We start from the raw sequence: 15,811 nt of genomic DNA, 5'->3' as shown, positions 1-15,811 counted from the left end.
GCTGCAGGAGCTGTGGTTTCATTCTCTGCATATAAACACATGTTGGATTAAATGCTTTCGACCATTCTTCCCTTTCTGATAAATTTGAAATCAGGAAAAAGTGGAGAGGGTTAAATAGAGCCTTGGGTCTCACAGCACCCAGTAAAGGAAAGCTCATTTGCAGCTTGATTTGCCTCAAGACTGAAATGTGAAATGTGTGGCTCAGTGCTGTCTTGTTTCCTTCACTTCAGCTACAGTTAAGCACTGTGTTTTCTTTTATTGGTAATTGAACTTAATTTCTCTGAGATGGAAGTTACTGGAACCAAGGAGTTGATTCACAGCTATGAATGACGTGTTCACAATTAATTAGCAGCTTATGCTGAGCATTTTTTTGCAGGATACCAAATATTAACATAATAGCAAAAAATACATTTCAGATAGCTGGAACATTCTCTGAATGAGTGGTTCCCTGAAACTTACAGCCCTGGGAATTAGAGGCATTCATTTCAGAGTAGTAGGCTGGGGACGTATACTGGGATTTCATCTGTTTTCCAGGCTGGCTGTAGTCACAGTAGTCACAGTCTGATGCCATGATCATCACTCTGACAGACTTCATGCTGGAGCTTTGGGCACTCATGAACCCCATGGCAGGGACTCAAACACTTAAAAAGACAAAATCCTCTTCTCTAGGAGCTTTGATTTCCTTGCTGAGATAATATCAAGAAAAAAAATGGTATTTACCTGGAAGAAAGGACTACAAGTTTCAAGTGTTAGAAATCACTGCCTTTTTTTTTTTTTTTTTAAGAATACTGTTGCGAGAAGTAGAAATACTTGCTGTCATTCACCTTCTCGTTCCTCTCTTTTAAAATTTCCACTCCTTAGAATTATGCTATCAGACTCTCCTGTTTACTTCAACTGTTTTGGCTACTTGGGGCAAGACTTACAGATGCTCATAAGTCAGGTAAAATTCATTATATGAAACTTGTCTTATACACAAATATAAGTTTGCAAATGAGATCTACAGGTCAACAAAAAAAAAGACATGAGCTTTCTGTTCTTGTATAGATCTGTATGTTCAGATCTCACTTGTGCTATACTTGTAAAGCAATAAAATACCAGAAATGCAGTGACAAGGGAAATTTAAAAGTAGTGAAAAAAGCGAAAAATAGAGGTACCACTAAATGCAATGTTAGAAGGATTAACATACTTTTTTTTTTCCTCCCTTCTAGAACCCTTTTAATTGCTGAACTATTTCAGAAGTGTTTAAACTACCTCAGCTACAGCTGAGGAAGGGAAATACAGAGGGAGAGCCCAATTCGTTAGTGGGGTCTCATGAGTGGTCATCCAGTGGTGGGTGGAATCACCTGTGTTTCAGAGCCGACTCCCCCATGGTGACAGCAATGCACACCTGATTCAAAAGACCCCACAGAACATCCTTTTTACAACTAAGGACACTTTTCAGCACCCTATGACAAAGGTGCAATCTGCTGCAAAATACCAAAAGTTGTGTCAGAGGACAAGTAGGAAGGCTGTATGTTTTCCTAATATTCTAGGATCTTGCTGGAACAGACCATCTGTTGGTTAAAATGCATGGATGGTTGTACAAAATAGACAAAACATTATCCTTCAAGGGAGAAAAAAGTCCTCAACAACCTGACTTGTGTGGTTCCCACCCTCATCTGACATTCAGTTTAACCATGAGCATGTGGCAGGATGTCCTAATTAAGCAAATGAGTACTTAATGCCATTAGCTTCTAGGTACCCTACTCCTGGGTGTTGCCATCTCTGATATTCGGGGGAAAGTAAAATCCTTCCTGCTCCTTTACTCCTTAAAAAAACTTAAGTAACGTGGGAAAACAAAAATTCCTGGCTGGTCCTTAAGGTGTTGGTGGCCTGATAGACACTGTAAAAAAAAAAAAAAAAAAAAAAAAAAAAGAAAAAAAGTGGTGCAAGGCAATATCAAAGTGGAGTCCTGATCCCTGAGTGCTGTGTATCAAGGCACAGCAGCTCTGTGATGAGAGATGCCCACTCCTGCAATGGGTGTTCCTGGGTGCACGGGCCTGTGTGGTGGTGGAGGGACTCACCCACCCCTCAGCACAGCCCTTCAGCTCTAGGTCTCTGTCTGTCAGACCAGGCTAAGCAGCAGGACAGAGATTTGCTGGCTAACAAGCTTGGCACCCCACGGACAGCAGGAAAGGAGCTGTGCCCAGTGCTGTGTGAGACAGAGGTCTCACTGGGGAGAGACGTGGTGCAAGAGCCAGACCAGGAATTCTCAGCATGACAGGTCTGAAATGTGTGCCTTATGTAAGTAAAAGGCTGCTTCTTTTGGGGCTCTTGGGGTTAAGGGTAGAATGATCTATGTTTTAGTTATCAAGGGACATTTGGCCTTATGAGAGGCAGAGTACAAATGACACATTTGCTAAATGGTGTGTTGTGTTTGCACAGCAGCCACTGTCCCAGGTTGGCCTCCTGGGTGCTCACTGTGTGACACCAAAATGTCTTAACTCTGGAGGTGTCTTCAGCACTCCTCCTCTACGTCCATGGCAGAACAAGACAGCTGCCAGGTGAGATTTACTCCGTGCCTTGTACAGGCTGAAAGCAGGGACTGTTCCCAGCAGGGTGCTCTGCTCCTCTGTAAGCTGTGCCTGTGCTTCCTTTTTCCCAAGCAGTGGCAGTAACACATCCCGCTGGCTGGACTGCCTGGCTATCACAGGTTTTCCAGAGCTGGAACTCACATTCCTATCCTAAATATACAGTCACAGGGACAATACTGGTGCAGGGGCCCCTCTAATGCAAACATTTTTTTAAAGTGAGTTGTGGTAGGGGCAGCAAATGGCCTCCATTGTAACAAGGTGGGGAGAAGTGGGGAGGACTGCATTTACAGAGCAGTTTAATCACATGGATGGAGCAGCGTGTTCACCTCTCCTCCTTGCTGGGTCATTTCCACTTTGAGCTCTGCAAACAGACCGTCTATTGAGCAGTTAGTATTCAGTGTTGAATATTCAATACTAGACTCTTGTTTTGGTGAGTCTTGGGCAAAAAGAGAAGGAGGAAAGAAGACTTCTCTTTTTTCTCATGTTCCCTCCCTGAGTTTGCTTTGCATATTGTTCAGAGGAGACTGGAGTCTTCTCAGAAGAGCCAGGCTCCTAGTTTTAAAAGCACTGGTCTACTTTCATAATACGTTCTAAAGGAAGGGAAGACACAGTTTGGAAGGGGCTAAATTCATGCAAGGTTTACAAATCTGTAAGTCTAGGCACACTGGGACTTAGCAAAGACTTTTAGTCAACCGTATTTAGACTATAAAGCTAATAGCATGAAATGCTAGTTCTGTATACACAGATTAGTTCGGAGTGGTACCAGTCTTTGGGGGGGGAGATATTATGGTGATTTATTAATGTCCTCTCTGCTGGTTTTGGTAGGCAGGTATTCTCTGTGTTCATTCTGAGAGAAACAGCGTTCATTTGTTTCTGTCTGGTGTGCCATATTTACGCACAAAATGGTTGTGAGTGATGTGATGGCTTCATCCTTTGACAGTAGTGAGCAATGGATAGGTTTGGAGTAGATATCCATAAAGGGAGGAAAAGGGGCCACTATTTGAGTAAATGCAGTATCTTTATCTCTTGGTTCACACTCTTTTTCAGTCAAGTCATTGTCTCTTTCCTACTGCTACGGTTATGTCCTAACACCTGAGTCATGTATTCTTTGCACATGTGTCTGTCTTCTCATTTCTTTCAGTCTGCTCAACTGGATGCTGTTTCTAATGAGAAATATTTACTGTAGCCTCATTCCTTTAGGAGCTGACCTCTTTTCTCTTGATTAAAAAAACCAAAAAAACCTCTGTAGTTACTTTCTTTCCTCCTATCTTTTCTTTCTGACCATGTCCTTTTCTTTCTCATTCATTCTTTTGTTTCCTTTCCCTTTCTTTCTCACCTCCTTTCCAAAACCCAGCCTTGTCCCTCCTCTCTCTCCCCCCTGAGCCCCACAACCAGTGTTTTGTGTATCCCCCACCCATATCTCACATTTTTTCATTTTGTCATCTTTGTGGGCCTGTCTTACTGATGCACTACCATCTCTGTGCCAAATTGGCCTGTCTGCTGGATTCAGCAGCTCCTGAGGCAGAGGGAAGCATTTCATGGGTACTTGATGCAAATTCTGTTTCTTGAGCCACAGCTCTCCTGCTCAGCCAAATGATTCCAGCCCTGTGCAATGGTGAAGCAGAGCTGAATTACAGATTTGAGGACTCCATGTTTTCTCATGCACACTGATGAACTGAAGGACCATGGCAGCAGGGAATGTTCAACTCAGAAGCTAGTGAGCAGAGACTGCTGCAGGCTGTAAGAGATGGGAGAGGTACCCATAATTTAAGACCCCATAAGCTCACTTGTGTGTCTTACGTTAATTCTGTAGCATAAGAAGTTAATGGAGTTTGGGGCAAAAAGGCCATCAATAGACTCTGAGCTTTATTCTGGGTAAGAACAGGTCTAGCAATCAAGAGGCATGTTTGCATTTCCTTGGAAGGAAATATTGCAGCTTAATTGGAGACAATGATAGCCTTTGCACTGATTCATGCAGAAGGACTGAGGAGCCATAACACATCCTGCTGTGGAAGCATGAGGGCACACTTTGCTGTGTGCAGGGCTGGTGCTTGGAGGCCACATGATGTGTGTGATGATTTTACCGACGAAAAGATCGGCTGCATGTTGCACAGTCATCTAAGTTAAAGTTCAGCCCTGGGGGAGGCGAATTGGTCAGATACTGGTGTCGCTAAGGGAATGTGAGGAAATGTCACTGCACTGAAATTGGACCAAGTGAGGTTTGCTTTGCCGCTAAATGAGGAATGGCCTTGATGAAGCAAAAACCAAGCGGCCGTTTACTGGTCAGGTGAAACTTAATTTTCAAAATGAAACAATAGATAACATCTGTGTGTGACTGGGAGAGGGAAAGGGCTACTCCTAATTAACATGCATATTGAGTTGGAAATGCAAAAGCACATGTTATGTGATTCCAGAGAAGGGGACAGATAGGAGTTCACAAACCTTGTTTGATCCAGAGTAGAGGCTGCCCTAAACATCAGAATCAATATGCAGAGGCATCTTGTATTATAGGGCTTCTGAGGGTGCTTTATCTACATTTGGGATGCATGTTTTAACAAGGAATATTGTTGACAGAATACTTAAACAAAAGCATCATATTCAGATGAACTTCTGCACAGTGCACAGCATAAGAAGAATAGAGCATCTCATAAATTCCAGTTTTCCTACCCAAGTATTCTGGAGGAGTTAAAAAATTATTAACTGTCATGCTTTTTGTTATCAGTTTAAACATGGCTTGTCAATTTTTAATATACTTTATCAAATAGTTCTGTAGAAAATCAGTACTGGGAGTGAAGACCTGGCTAAACAAAACAAAAGAGCTCTCTCACACCCAAGAGAGTTATTCTTTGCATTCTTATGATATCATGGTGAATCTTCACAGTGCTTTACCAGAATCATGAGTCAAAGAAAAAGAACAAAAACATTCCTGCCAACATCTATGAAGTGCCCTGGTCCAATGTCCATTAACCCTGAAATAGTTCCAATAGAATTGTATGCCAAGAAACGAGAACAAAAGAAAGGACTGTAACAAGAGTGCCCGACATTTTCCCCTGTTGGAAATGAAATAAAAAGTTAGATTAGCAAACAAAACACCGAGGTATCTGGCAGCTTGCCAGCGTAGCAGCTCTGCCATCTGCACCAAGGCCATGTGTCACTGTCATCCCTGAGGAGCAGGTCTCTTGGAAGAACAGAAGATGGCTATGCAGGACCAAGGAGGACACTGGCATGATTTCCTGTGGAGCTTGAAGATGTTCCTGACAGCTTGCACGCACTGACTGAAGGCTGTGTGCCTCGCCAGCCGATGGCACTGAATGAGGCACCAAGGAGCAAACCCAGGCTCTGTATGGCAGGTGCTCCTCGATGGTTAGAGAGGAGCTGGTTTGTGACTAGGAGTGTCTATGTGCTGAAGCAGTCACAGGGAACAGCAGCTGGACAGTGACCCTTGTATGGTCTCACAAGCTTCTCATTTTACAATGGAGAGGAGAAACATTTTGATTACATCACCTATGAAAACCTAAAGTTTTGAAAATTACTGTGTGATTGGCTGTCCCAAGCAGCTTGTTCTGCTTGATTTTAGTTGATTTTGGTAAGTTTAATGCCTTCAATGGGAGCCAGTGGCTACCAAGCTGTCATGTCACAGACACACATGTGCAGGCTAAGCAAGATCTTGTTTAGGTCTTGCTTTTGCAGTAGACTGAGGCTTTGTAGAAAATTTTTGTTCAAGCAGCACGGTTCTTTAAGAGCTTTAAATGTGCTGCTGTAACCAACCTGCACAGCACTCCAGCAGTGTTACACTTCTCAGGTGGCAGATGTGACTGTAACCAGCAGTGCTGTGCTGTAAGGTGTGAGAGAGATACAGAACGTGAATCCTGCTTCTACTCAGACCAGATGTTGTATACAGAAGGTACTAGAATAGGTGTTCAGCTGTTTGAGGGTCAGACTTCAGATTTATCTCCTAATCATTACTCCTGAGAGAAAGGAATCATCTCTTTTGCCTTTAAGGGACTGTTTTAAACTAGTGATTTGTCTTATAAGCTGATATGATCAATTGCTCCAAGATATTGAAGTGTTACAAGATGTAGTCTTCACTTGCATTCATCAAAATATGAGATGTACTGGCTCATTTTTCCTTACTTTCATTCATACAGCGTTTAGAAATTAGATTTGCAGCACTCTAAGGGATGGCCAAAGCCGGCAGGCTGCTCAGACATTATGAATTTAACTGCTGTAGAGGTTAGAAGTTCTCTGTCCACAGCAGTGGTGCAACATGGAGAGCATGAACAGAGTTTTTGGGGTGCTGGCATGTCTCAAGCCACGTTCAGCAAGATCATCTCTGCATAGAAAAGCTCAATGGATCCTGCAAACCTCAGCACTTACTCTGAGACAAACAACAGAAGAAGCTGTCAGGACAGTGATGGTTTCCTTAATAAGAAAAGATATAGAATATTGTCCCATGAACTCTCCAGTTGGTACCATGGGCTATCAAAATGGAAATAGGAGGTTCTATGACCTTCAGTCAGCCTCTTGAGCTTTTGAGTTACTGCTTTTACCTGCTAAATCTGCTGTTTTCAACCACTTTCCCTTGGCCTAAAAGATCACATGAGCAGCTAGACAGTGTTGCTGGCCAGCTTGGTACTGAGACACTTGGTAAAGACATGCTGCAGGAAGAGATGATGAACTCTTCCCTCTGAGAACAATGAACAAATAACTCAGAGGGGTGCTAAGACTCCATATGCATGAGAGGAGTTCCTCTTCTGTCACTAGAACTGTAAAATTAAATCTGTCATCACTGTTAAATATTCATTTTTCCAGCAGGTCCTCTTACAAATCCACTAAAATTTGTGGAGTCCCTTCATATTTGCATTACCTACCTTTAGATACCTTTGCTCACAGTTACTTACAACTTCTTTCTGAATTTGCCTTGAGAAACTGGGGCAAAAAATTACAAGAGCAATCATGAATGAAGATAAGGAGCTAGACTGCTGGCAGCTGTGCCATCCAAGTTAGTATGTAGCTCAGACAGTGGTTTAGTTCCTAGCAAACCTTATACTCTTATTGCAGTGATAGCACCATTTCAGTGACAAGAAAACTTACGTGGAAGAAGTGCCGGGCTGTGTGTAGCTCCCTAAGTAAATTGTCATGCTTGTTGGTGAGTTTAAAATTTGGAGTATGAGAGCCAATCTAGAGCTGAAGGCACGTGAGAGGGTTTTTCATGCAATTGCAATGGCTTTGGTGAAATAAATGTGCAAATTTTGTTATTACCAAAGCCTTGGCTATCTCTCTAGGACATGGGGATTCTCATCTCATACACTTAAAAAATGTAGTGATTCCCAGTTATGGCAGTGATATGACCACATCCAAGTCAGATGGATCAGAGGATATGGCATAACTGTGGAAAACCAGTACTGTTTGTACCGCTGTAGGGAATGAGGTGAGCAAAATGCAGCTCAGATTAGGTGACCACAGAGCTTTATTCTGTCCATAAGGCCTCTTAGTCTCCCTTCAGGACACGCACACATGCCCACAGGGCTATAGCCAGCGGCTCTGGGTACAGTCAGTTCTAAGCTGTGTGGCACAGCCCCCCCAGTGCCTGTGGCCACAGTGGCTCACAAAGGCCAGAAGAGGTTGTGATTCCAGGTGATGCTGTTTCTGCAGCAACTCTTGACCCTCCTGGCAGGACAGCAGGAGCAGAAGCCACTGGGGCTGTGATCAGATCCACCTCCTCTTCTCTGCAGAGAGGAGCCCAAGTGGCTCTTGCCTTGCTCTGGCTATGGCATGGCCATGTGGGAGTAATGAGTGCTCTGGGCTGCAAATATACTAAGCTAATAACCATTACACAAACAAGAGGGAGTAATTATCTCATTAAATGTACTGGCAGTACACAGGCACCTCTGCTGTATCGCCTCAACTCAGCCTCTGCAGAGAGAAGCCTTTCAAAGGTGACTTCCAGAAGCAAGCCTTTCCTTCTGAAGGACCTAACATGTCAAAATAATTTGTCAAAGATATATTTAAAGAACATTTCTGCTTCTCATTTCTGATAGTTCATGAAAGTTCCTGCTCCTGAGCAGCTCTCATCTGTTTCTGTCTGGGGAGTCTGAGGCCTGTCTCCCCAGCACAATCTTTGAAACACCATACAAATAAAAATATGCTGTTTGTTGAAAAGAAGTGCCTTGGGGACGGGGTGAAGCTGCACAGGCTTCTGCTCTGCCCACTTTTGAAAACAAGTGCAGTTTAAACTTCTGTTGTTAAAAGTCTGGTGGGCACATGGAATGGAGGTGAAACACTCTGGTTCTTGAGTCTCGGTGGATGTGTCAATCTTAGAAAGACTGGGATCAAGAAGAGAAGAGGCAAAATTAGGGCCAGAAATAGTTTCATAGTTATTTTAAATTCATCTTTCAGCATTTAATTTGGAACAATTTCTATTTTTTTTTTGTTTGTGTAATAGTTGTTCTGTCAGAAAATTTACACTGGGAAAATTATTGTAATTTGAATAATGATCTTTCCCTCATGTAGGAATCCCACAGCAGATACAAGGTATTTGTATTTAGTGGTATGCAAAATTATATAACAAAAATTTTAAGGTTGAGGAGCACAGTTGTGTGTTTCACTACAGCTCACTCTTGACCTGTGCAAAATTAAATAGTTGCTATGATATTTAAAGATGGATCTTCAAAATGCCATTAAAAACACTCTTTGCTTTCTTTGCTAGTAAGATTTATGATACTTTCCATACTGTGTCACAGTTATGAGTATAATTTTACTACTAGATATTCCTAATTTATTTTTTTGCTTTTTCACTAGTGCTGCTCCTTGTTCAAACCACTGCCCCAGTACAGCTGAGGGTATGGTATGCTGGGACTCCTTGTGGGAAGGACTCCTAGAGGGGGAGAGGAAATGCCTTAAGGCTTGATACACTAAAAACACAGCGATGTATTACACACAATGTATTTTCTTTTGTGCTCACAAGCACTTCCCACTAGAAATTTGGGGTTTCTCATGTTGTATTAATGATTCATCATTGTTATCAGGTCTGATGTGCACTTCTGCTTAGTCACTGCCTGAACTCTCCATCATTCTGTGAGTTTTCCTGCTGTGAAATCCTGCCTGTGAGAGCTTGGTGAGGTCTAAGTGCAATAATTAAGCTTTAATCACAAAAAGCCTTCCCACATGACTTCCATCTCACATGACTCAATGCATGTTTAGAACAGTGGTGTAATGTGATTGGTGCCAGCCTTGGGATGGAACCTCAGCCTGGAGACACCAGGGGTTCCCCATGGGCCTTTTTCTGCAGCTCTGCAGCCAGACTGCCTGGGACAGGCACATCCACGTGTCATGAGGGCAAGAGCATTCCACATGTGGAGGGCTCTACCCAGTGGGTTCCTTAAACTGGAACAAGATCTAATGTTATTAACTCTGAAAGAGCTTCCAAAAGTCAAACCTAATTTTGACTTTCAATTTTGTTCGCTCTGCCTCTTTCTTCTTTTGTTTTGTTTTGGGCAGGTGTTCTTGTGTCTGGGATCTGTGGGCTCCTGATGGGTATATTTAAAATTTTAGCAAAACTGTAGTTGTATTTTCTTTAAATATCTGAAGACACTGTTATTAATATTGAGAGTTTAAAGCCTTATAAAAATGTTTTTCTTTATGCAAACAGTACAAAATAGCTACTTACTAAATGAAGTTATATGTTAGAATATTTATTTATTTATGCTTGCATAATTTGGTTTATGAGATAATACAACCTTTAAATAGTTAGTTGGTTTGCCACATTTTGTCATTAGCCAAATAATTTGGCAAATTTGCCATAAACTCCCTGACATTTTTGCTCAAAAGAGTTACTTTTCTTCATTCTTTGCTGCCAGACAGGTCATGTATCTTTTCAGGACTGAAGAATTTCTATCAGCGATTTAAATGCAAGGCCACAAAGAGAAAGCCAGACTCAGGCTGCAGCAGGCTGAACTGGGGTGATTCAGGACCAAAGGAGCTGCAGCACATAATTAAACAGTAACTGCACCCTGCTCCAGACTTTCTATGTGGCCGTGTAAACTGGCTGCTTTTCCCATCAAAAAGGGGAACGTGCACAGTTATCAGAGACACCGCGTGAACAAGGATGATGGAAATGGTTATCGAGTGACACTTAAAAAGTTGTTGTTTTTTTTTTCCTTCTACTTAGGCAGGGAATTTGATTAAAGATGGCTGCTGCCAGTTCCCTGCTGCCGAGGGAAGAGGATGCATCCCAGCTTCCCAGCTCTCGGTGCCGGCAGGAAAAGAAAGGGCAGAGCTGGGCATCGGTCTCCCCTTGGCGCTAATGGCAGCCGCCTTTGCTTTTACTCCCTGCAGCTGGGCTCAGAGCCAAGGGAATTATATACAGCCATGGCTGTGGGCTGAAAGGAGGAGGAGGAGGTAGGGTAATCTTTCCCAAGGCTTCTTGCACCTCTCTCTGATGTTGCCCTCGGCAGCAAGTTTCTCTTCACCTGTAAGACAGCTCACAGTACTTAAAAGGAGACTGGAGAGATGCTATGAGCTCAGTTTTAGGGCAGCGAAAGAAATCTGGCAGAAAGCAGCCATATCGTTGTGTTGGCCCTTAGACAAGGAGGTGATACATCCCCACCCCATGCAGCTGAGCAGCACAAGCAGGGAAAGCCTCTGAGTTGGAGTCGCCGCCGGCTTGTGGGTTTGTAACTGAGCAGGGGCTGGTTACACAGCACAGGCCCTGCTGGCAGGTTCTATGTCATGGTGTCGGCAGCCTTACAGTGATTTTTATACAAGGCTGTGCTGAATCTGATGGGAGAAGAAATATTGACATCAAGTGGGTTTTTGGATGGTTTTCAGAGAAGTACCTCAAAGGAGCAGGCTGCGTGGCTGTGAGGCTTCTTAGGCACAAGTGTGATGGTGAATGAGAAAGATGCACACAGGGACGTGCTTGTACTGATGAAGGCAGCACTGCAGCATATTCCTACTGTGAATACACGGGCAAAGAGGCATAGGGAGGGGAATAGCCTGGAGCTGCCACAACACTGCCTGAAAACCATAAGGATGCAAAGCAACAGTACCTGGAGTCTTGTGGCAGGGCCTGGAAATCAGCTCTGAAGAGTTCTCAGCAGACCCTTTCTGAGGCTCTTCACAGGTGCCATTGACCTTTTGTTTACATGGCAGTGCAGGGGGTGTGTACAAAGGAATATGCACGAGTTCATGCAACTGCCTGGGTTTAAAAAGTATTTTTTTTTCCGGCAGGATGTATTTGGTCATGACTATTCATTTATTTGTTTATTGGCATCTAGTGCTGAAATGAAGTCATACCAACTTTTATCTTCTATAAACCAGATGGGCAGCTTTCCCAAGATGCTGAGTGCCTGCTTTCCCTTCAAGCCTGCCACTGTGATGGGCTTTTGCTGGCTGGCAGGCTACTGCCTGTGCTGTGCAGGTAGCCTGGTGTTTGGTGGGGGGGCTTATGGAAAGGAATCTGGAGCCATTTCCATGTCTTTGAAGGTGTTTCTGGCTCTGGCAGTTTGCTGACAGCGAGGCCTGTTTCCCTTTATTTCTTGTGCATCTCTTCACTCAGTGGGGTTGTTTCCTGTCATAACTTGCAGATTTGCCTTGCAGCCTTCCCACCTCTCCCTTCTTTTTCTTGCCTTCACCACACGGAGCTCTCTGAGCATAAACTCTTTTCTGCCCACGTTCACACCCTTGAAAAATAATCCTATGAGGAAGGTCAGTTTGTTGTAGCAATACCCAGGGATTTAGGCAAACTCAAAACTCATATTCATACTTTGTCCAAGGAAACACATAAGAAGGTGTAACTTTTGCCCTGAAGACCTGTAACAGTATATTCTGCTGAGCCTGGTGCATCCTCTAAAGTCATCAGGGGATGTCAGTTCTAGCTTCCAGGAAGAACAGTGGATTCAAATCAATGTAATGCTGTATGTAACTCGTCTGACTGGTGGGAATTAATTGAAAAACAGGGAGGAGCAGGAGTGGTTGCATTTGCACTGTGGGGTGACAAAGGTTTGAGCAGCTCAGTGGCTGCTGACTTGCTACGTTGGACTTGTACCAGGGAGGAAAAGAGCTCAGTAGTGCCTGGGACTCCACCACTGTGAATGAGGTTGTAGGACTGGGCTTCAGAGAGCACTGCTTGATCCTTGATTTAACCAAAATTCACATGAATGATTGATTTTATACCCATTTTCTTCCAAAGCCAGTGGGAATACTCAAGGATATAAGCTTTTGCCAGACTAAGACTTGGAAGCTAATGCAATTTCTGTGTATCGGTTGATTTTTATTTTTTAATGTATCATGTGATGGGGGAGAGAATATCCTGAGGACCTTTGTTTTGTACACATAAGTGTTTCAGCCCCTGTAGTTTAAAAGCAACAAAAAAAGCCCCCAAAATTGAAACTAGAAAGCAACAGCAAAGTTTGAAAGGAAGAAAGGATTTTCTTGCTAAATAACCTCAGACTGAGCATGTTTTAACAGAAATGTTAAAGATCACCATCTGTTGAACACTGGCACTTTATTGAGATTTATCTGTTGCAGGTTTATATTTTATGCAGACAAACACACAAAAGAGCATCTTTGGTTTTTTTTGCAGAGAGTTGGATTGAACGATGTCTCAATGAAAGTGAAAACAAACGTTATTCCAGTCACACCTCTCTGGGGAATGTTTCTAACGATGAAAGTAAGTAACTTGACATTCATTTAAAGTCAGTGTGAACATGTCCAAGTGCTCAATTCCTGTTACATAACTTGCTACATCTCAATGATATTTTTAATACTTTGTCATTTAAAGAGTCAACTCACTTGACATATTCAACAATTTTATTAAATTTTTTCTGTAATATTTGCATTTTTTAATAGGAAATAATACTATTTATTGGTTAAAACAACCAAAAGAATTTGTCACTGAATAAAGGTTGGATGACCTCTAAAATGTGCTGTTGATATCAGCTTAGGAGCAAAACCACCTGTTTTGCTTTTCACTTGTGAACACCATGTGGTCAAAATACAGGAAAAAAATGTCCCATTTTCCAATACTACTATATCAAAACATAAACAAAAAAATCTTTCCTTTAGGAATTAAACAATCATGAGATTAAAAAAATCACATACTAAAACATGATATTGCTTTCTTTTTAGTCAGAGAGAGGAAACAATGATCAATCTAGCTGATTTTAAAATAATTTTTTCTTTTCTAGTGATAGTAATTTTAGATCTTGATTTTTAGCAATAGCAGGTAATCAAAACAGCTCCAGAGTAATTTAAAATAACCAAATTGTTTATTTTTAAAATTGCAAGACAATTTCTAGCTTACCATTTAGTTTTCCCTGTTCATACAATTTCTATTCTGCTTAATTTGCTTAAAGCAAAATACTCTTCATGCTAGTTTTCCTCTCAGGACTTCATATATTCATGTTACAAGATATTAATGCAGATTGAATTCTTTAATTCAGTAACTAGTAATTTACATTTCATAAATATGAGTTTGGAAAGTATATTTTAACTAACTTAATTGCTGAAATTCCCTTTTAATTTTTTTGCATTTTAAGAGAATTATTTTTGACATCATGGTAAAATGACATGCCCTGTAGCACAATGTTGTAATGGATCATGAAATTTGCTGTTTTGGGTCCTTACTCCTATTTGTCTAAGGCTATCTTTTGAGGCAATATTTCTGAAGGAGAAGGAAGATATTAGTAGAATCATGGTATTTTTTAATGACTCCCAAGCTAAGAACAGTGGGCAAGATTCTTTAAAGATAGACAATGAAACTGGGAGATGCTTGGGGATTTTTGTTTTTAAAAATTAAGGAATAGAAATTAATTTATCTTAAAAAAATTAGAGTGGATTGTAGTGAAAATACAAACATCAGCTTGTTATTTTGAATTTTACGAGAACCTGTGGGATATACAAAGTTCATTTCACTCTGATGCTACTGAGAAAGTGATGGAAGAAATCTGTAATGAATGAGATGTGTGTTAAGACTCTTAATAGGGTCAGAATTCAAGATTGGTATATGTGCTTTAAATGTGAGCATGAGAAACTTCCCCATAGCTGGGGCCGGTAAAGAGAGGACCTGTGTGGTTAACAAGAGCAGGTGTTTCAGACAGTGGCATTGAGAAGATGGGATGGTGGCTCATTCTGTTTTCTGGTTCTGGAATTAAGGGGCAAGCAACAATAATGAAAGGCAATGAATTTAGAACTGATAAAACAAATACATAAATGAATTTGTTCCACTATTTGTGTGAGAAGACAGTGTCACAGCATATAATGGAAACCCAAATGAGAGGCAGAGTTGATTTTATCTAGCTTCCTTCTTAATAGCCAGTTCTTCCAGATGCTTCCTTTGCACTGATTACCAGCATTTCTGCAGTGCAGATAAGAGAATTAATCCACCTGAAAAGTCATCCTTGTTTTGAGGGGCAGGTGAGGGAGGGGAGAAGGTGAAGAGGAAGGAGTAGGAAAGCAAAATAAGCCACAGCAGCAAGACCAATAATCTGTGAAATCCAGAACAAACTAGAAGTTTCACCATAGAAATCATTGTCCTATGAGCTCCTTTCTAGCCCTCAAGGTCTTTCTAAGATTTTTCTAACGGTCCCCACACACCAACCAAAAATTTCCAAACCATTGTGTAACTCTTTGTCCAGCCTCTGTCATACATTTACAAACAAAGCAGGAGGCAAAATGTTTTGAGAAAACCCACGTAGTGCTATTTGAATTCTTCAGAATGGTGGTCAAATTGCTGTTGTCAGTGTAGCTCCAGTTTTCATCTGCAACAGAAGAAAGCCTCATCCGCCTTTCTCTTGACTAGTTTTTTGTCTCTATGCATGGGGTAGCTGCTGGCTGGACTACCAGAGAAAATGTGGGTTTGGTTTTCAGTTGGGGTTTTGTTTTTTGGCCTTGGCTCCACTGAAGATTATGAGAACTTGTGCTGTGAACTGACAATGTTCTTACAGAGCACAACGTTTGCTCTTGTGACTCTTTTTTTCCTGGATGATTTTAGAGTTCACAGGGTTTTAGGACAGGAGTAATAGTTTTGCTGGTCTCCTTTTCTACAGTTGAAGTATGCTACAGAACCACACTTCAGGCCACAGGGGTCCTTTGCAATCTTCCATTCTTACCCAGAGACCTCCAGGCCTCTTGAACCTGCATTACACTGGGAAAGGAAGCGATGACTCACAGCCATGGATTCACATGATCTCTGTGCTTCCTGGGGTGCTTCTTACTCTTTTGGAACATTTTATGAC

General features: G+C 41.9%; 1 protein-coding gene across 1 annotated transcript in view; it reads left to right on the top strand.

Moving 5' to 3' along the window:
• The first annotated feature begins 1,763 nt into the window (after positions 1-1,763).
• Positions 1,764-15,811, top strand: part of RFX4 (regulatory factor X4) — a 78,960-nt gene continuing 64,912 nt past the window's right edge. The window contains exons 1-3 of the mRNA XM_069003954.1: positions 1,764-1,861; positions 2,114-2,263; positions 13,159-13,245. Coding sequence (XP_068860055.1) covers positions 2,257-2,263; positions 13,159-13,245 — 94 coding nt within the window. The 5' untranslated portion in view covers positions 1,764-1,861; positions 2,114-2,256. The remainder of the gene's footprint in view (positions 1,862-2,113; positions 2,264-13,158; positions 13,246-15,811) is intronic.

Source organism: Aphelocoma coerulescens, chromosome 1A (genome assembly GCF_041296385.1).
Source record: "Aphelocoma coerulescens isolate FSJ_1873_10779 chromosome 1A, UR_Acoe_1.0, whole genome shotgun sequence".
NCBI classification, from domain to species: domain Eukaryota; kingdom Metazoa; phylum Chordata; class Aves; order Passeriformes; family Corvidae; genus Aphelocoma; species Aphelocoma coerulescens.
This window is presented reverse-complemented; position numbering and strand designations above follow the sequence as displayed.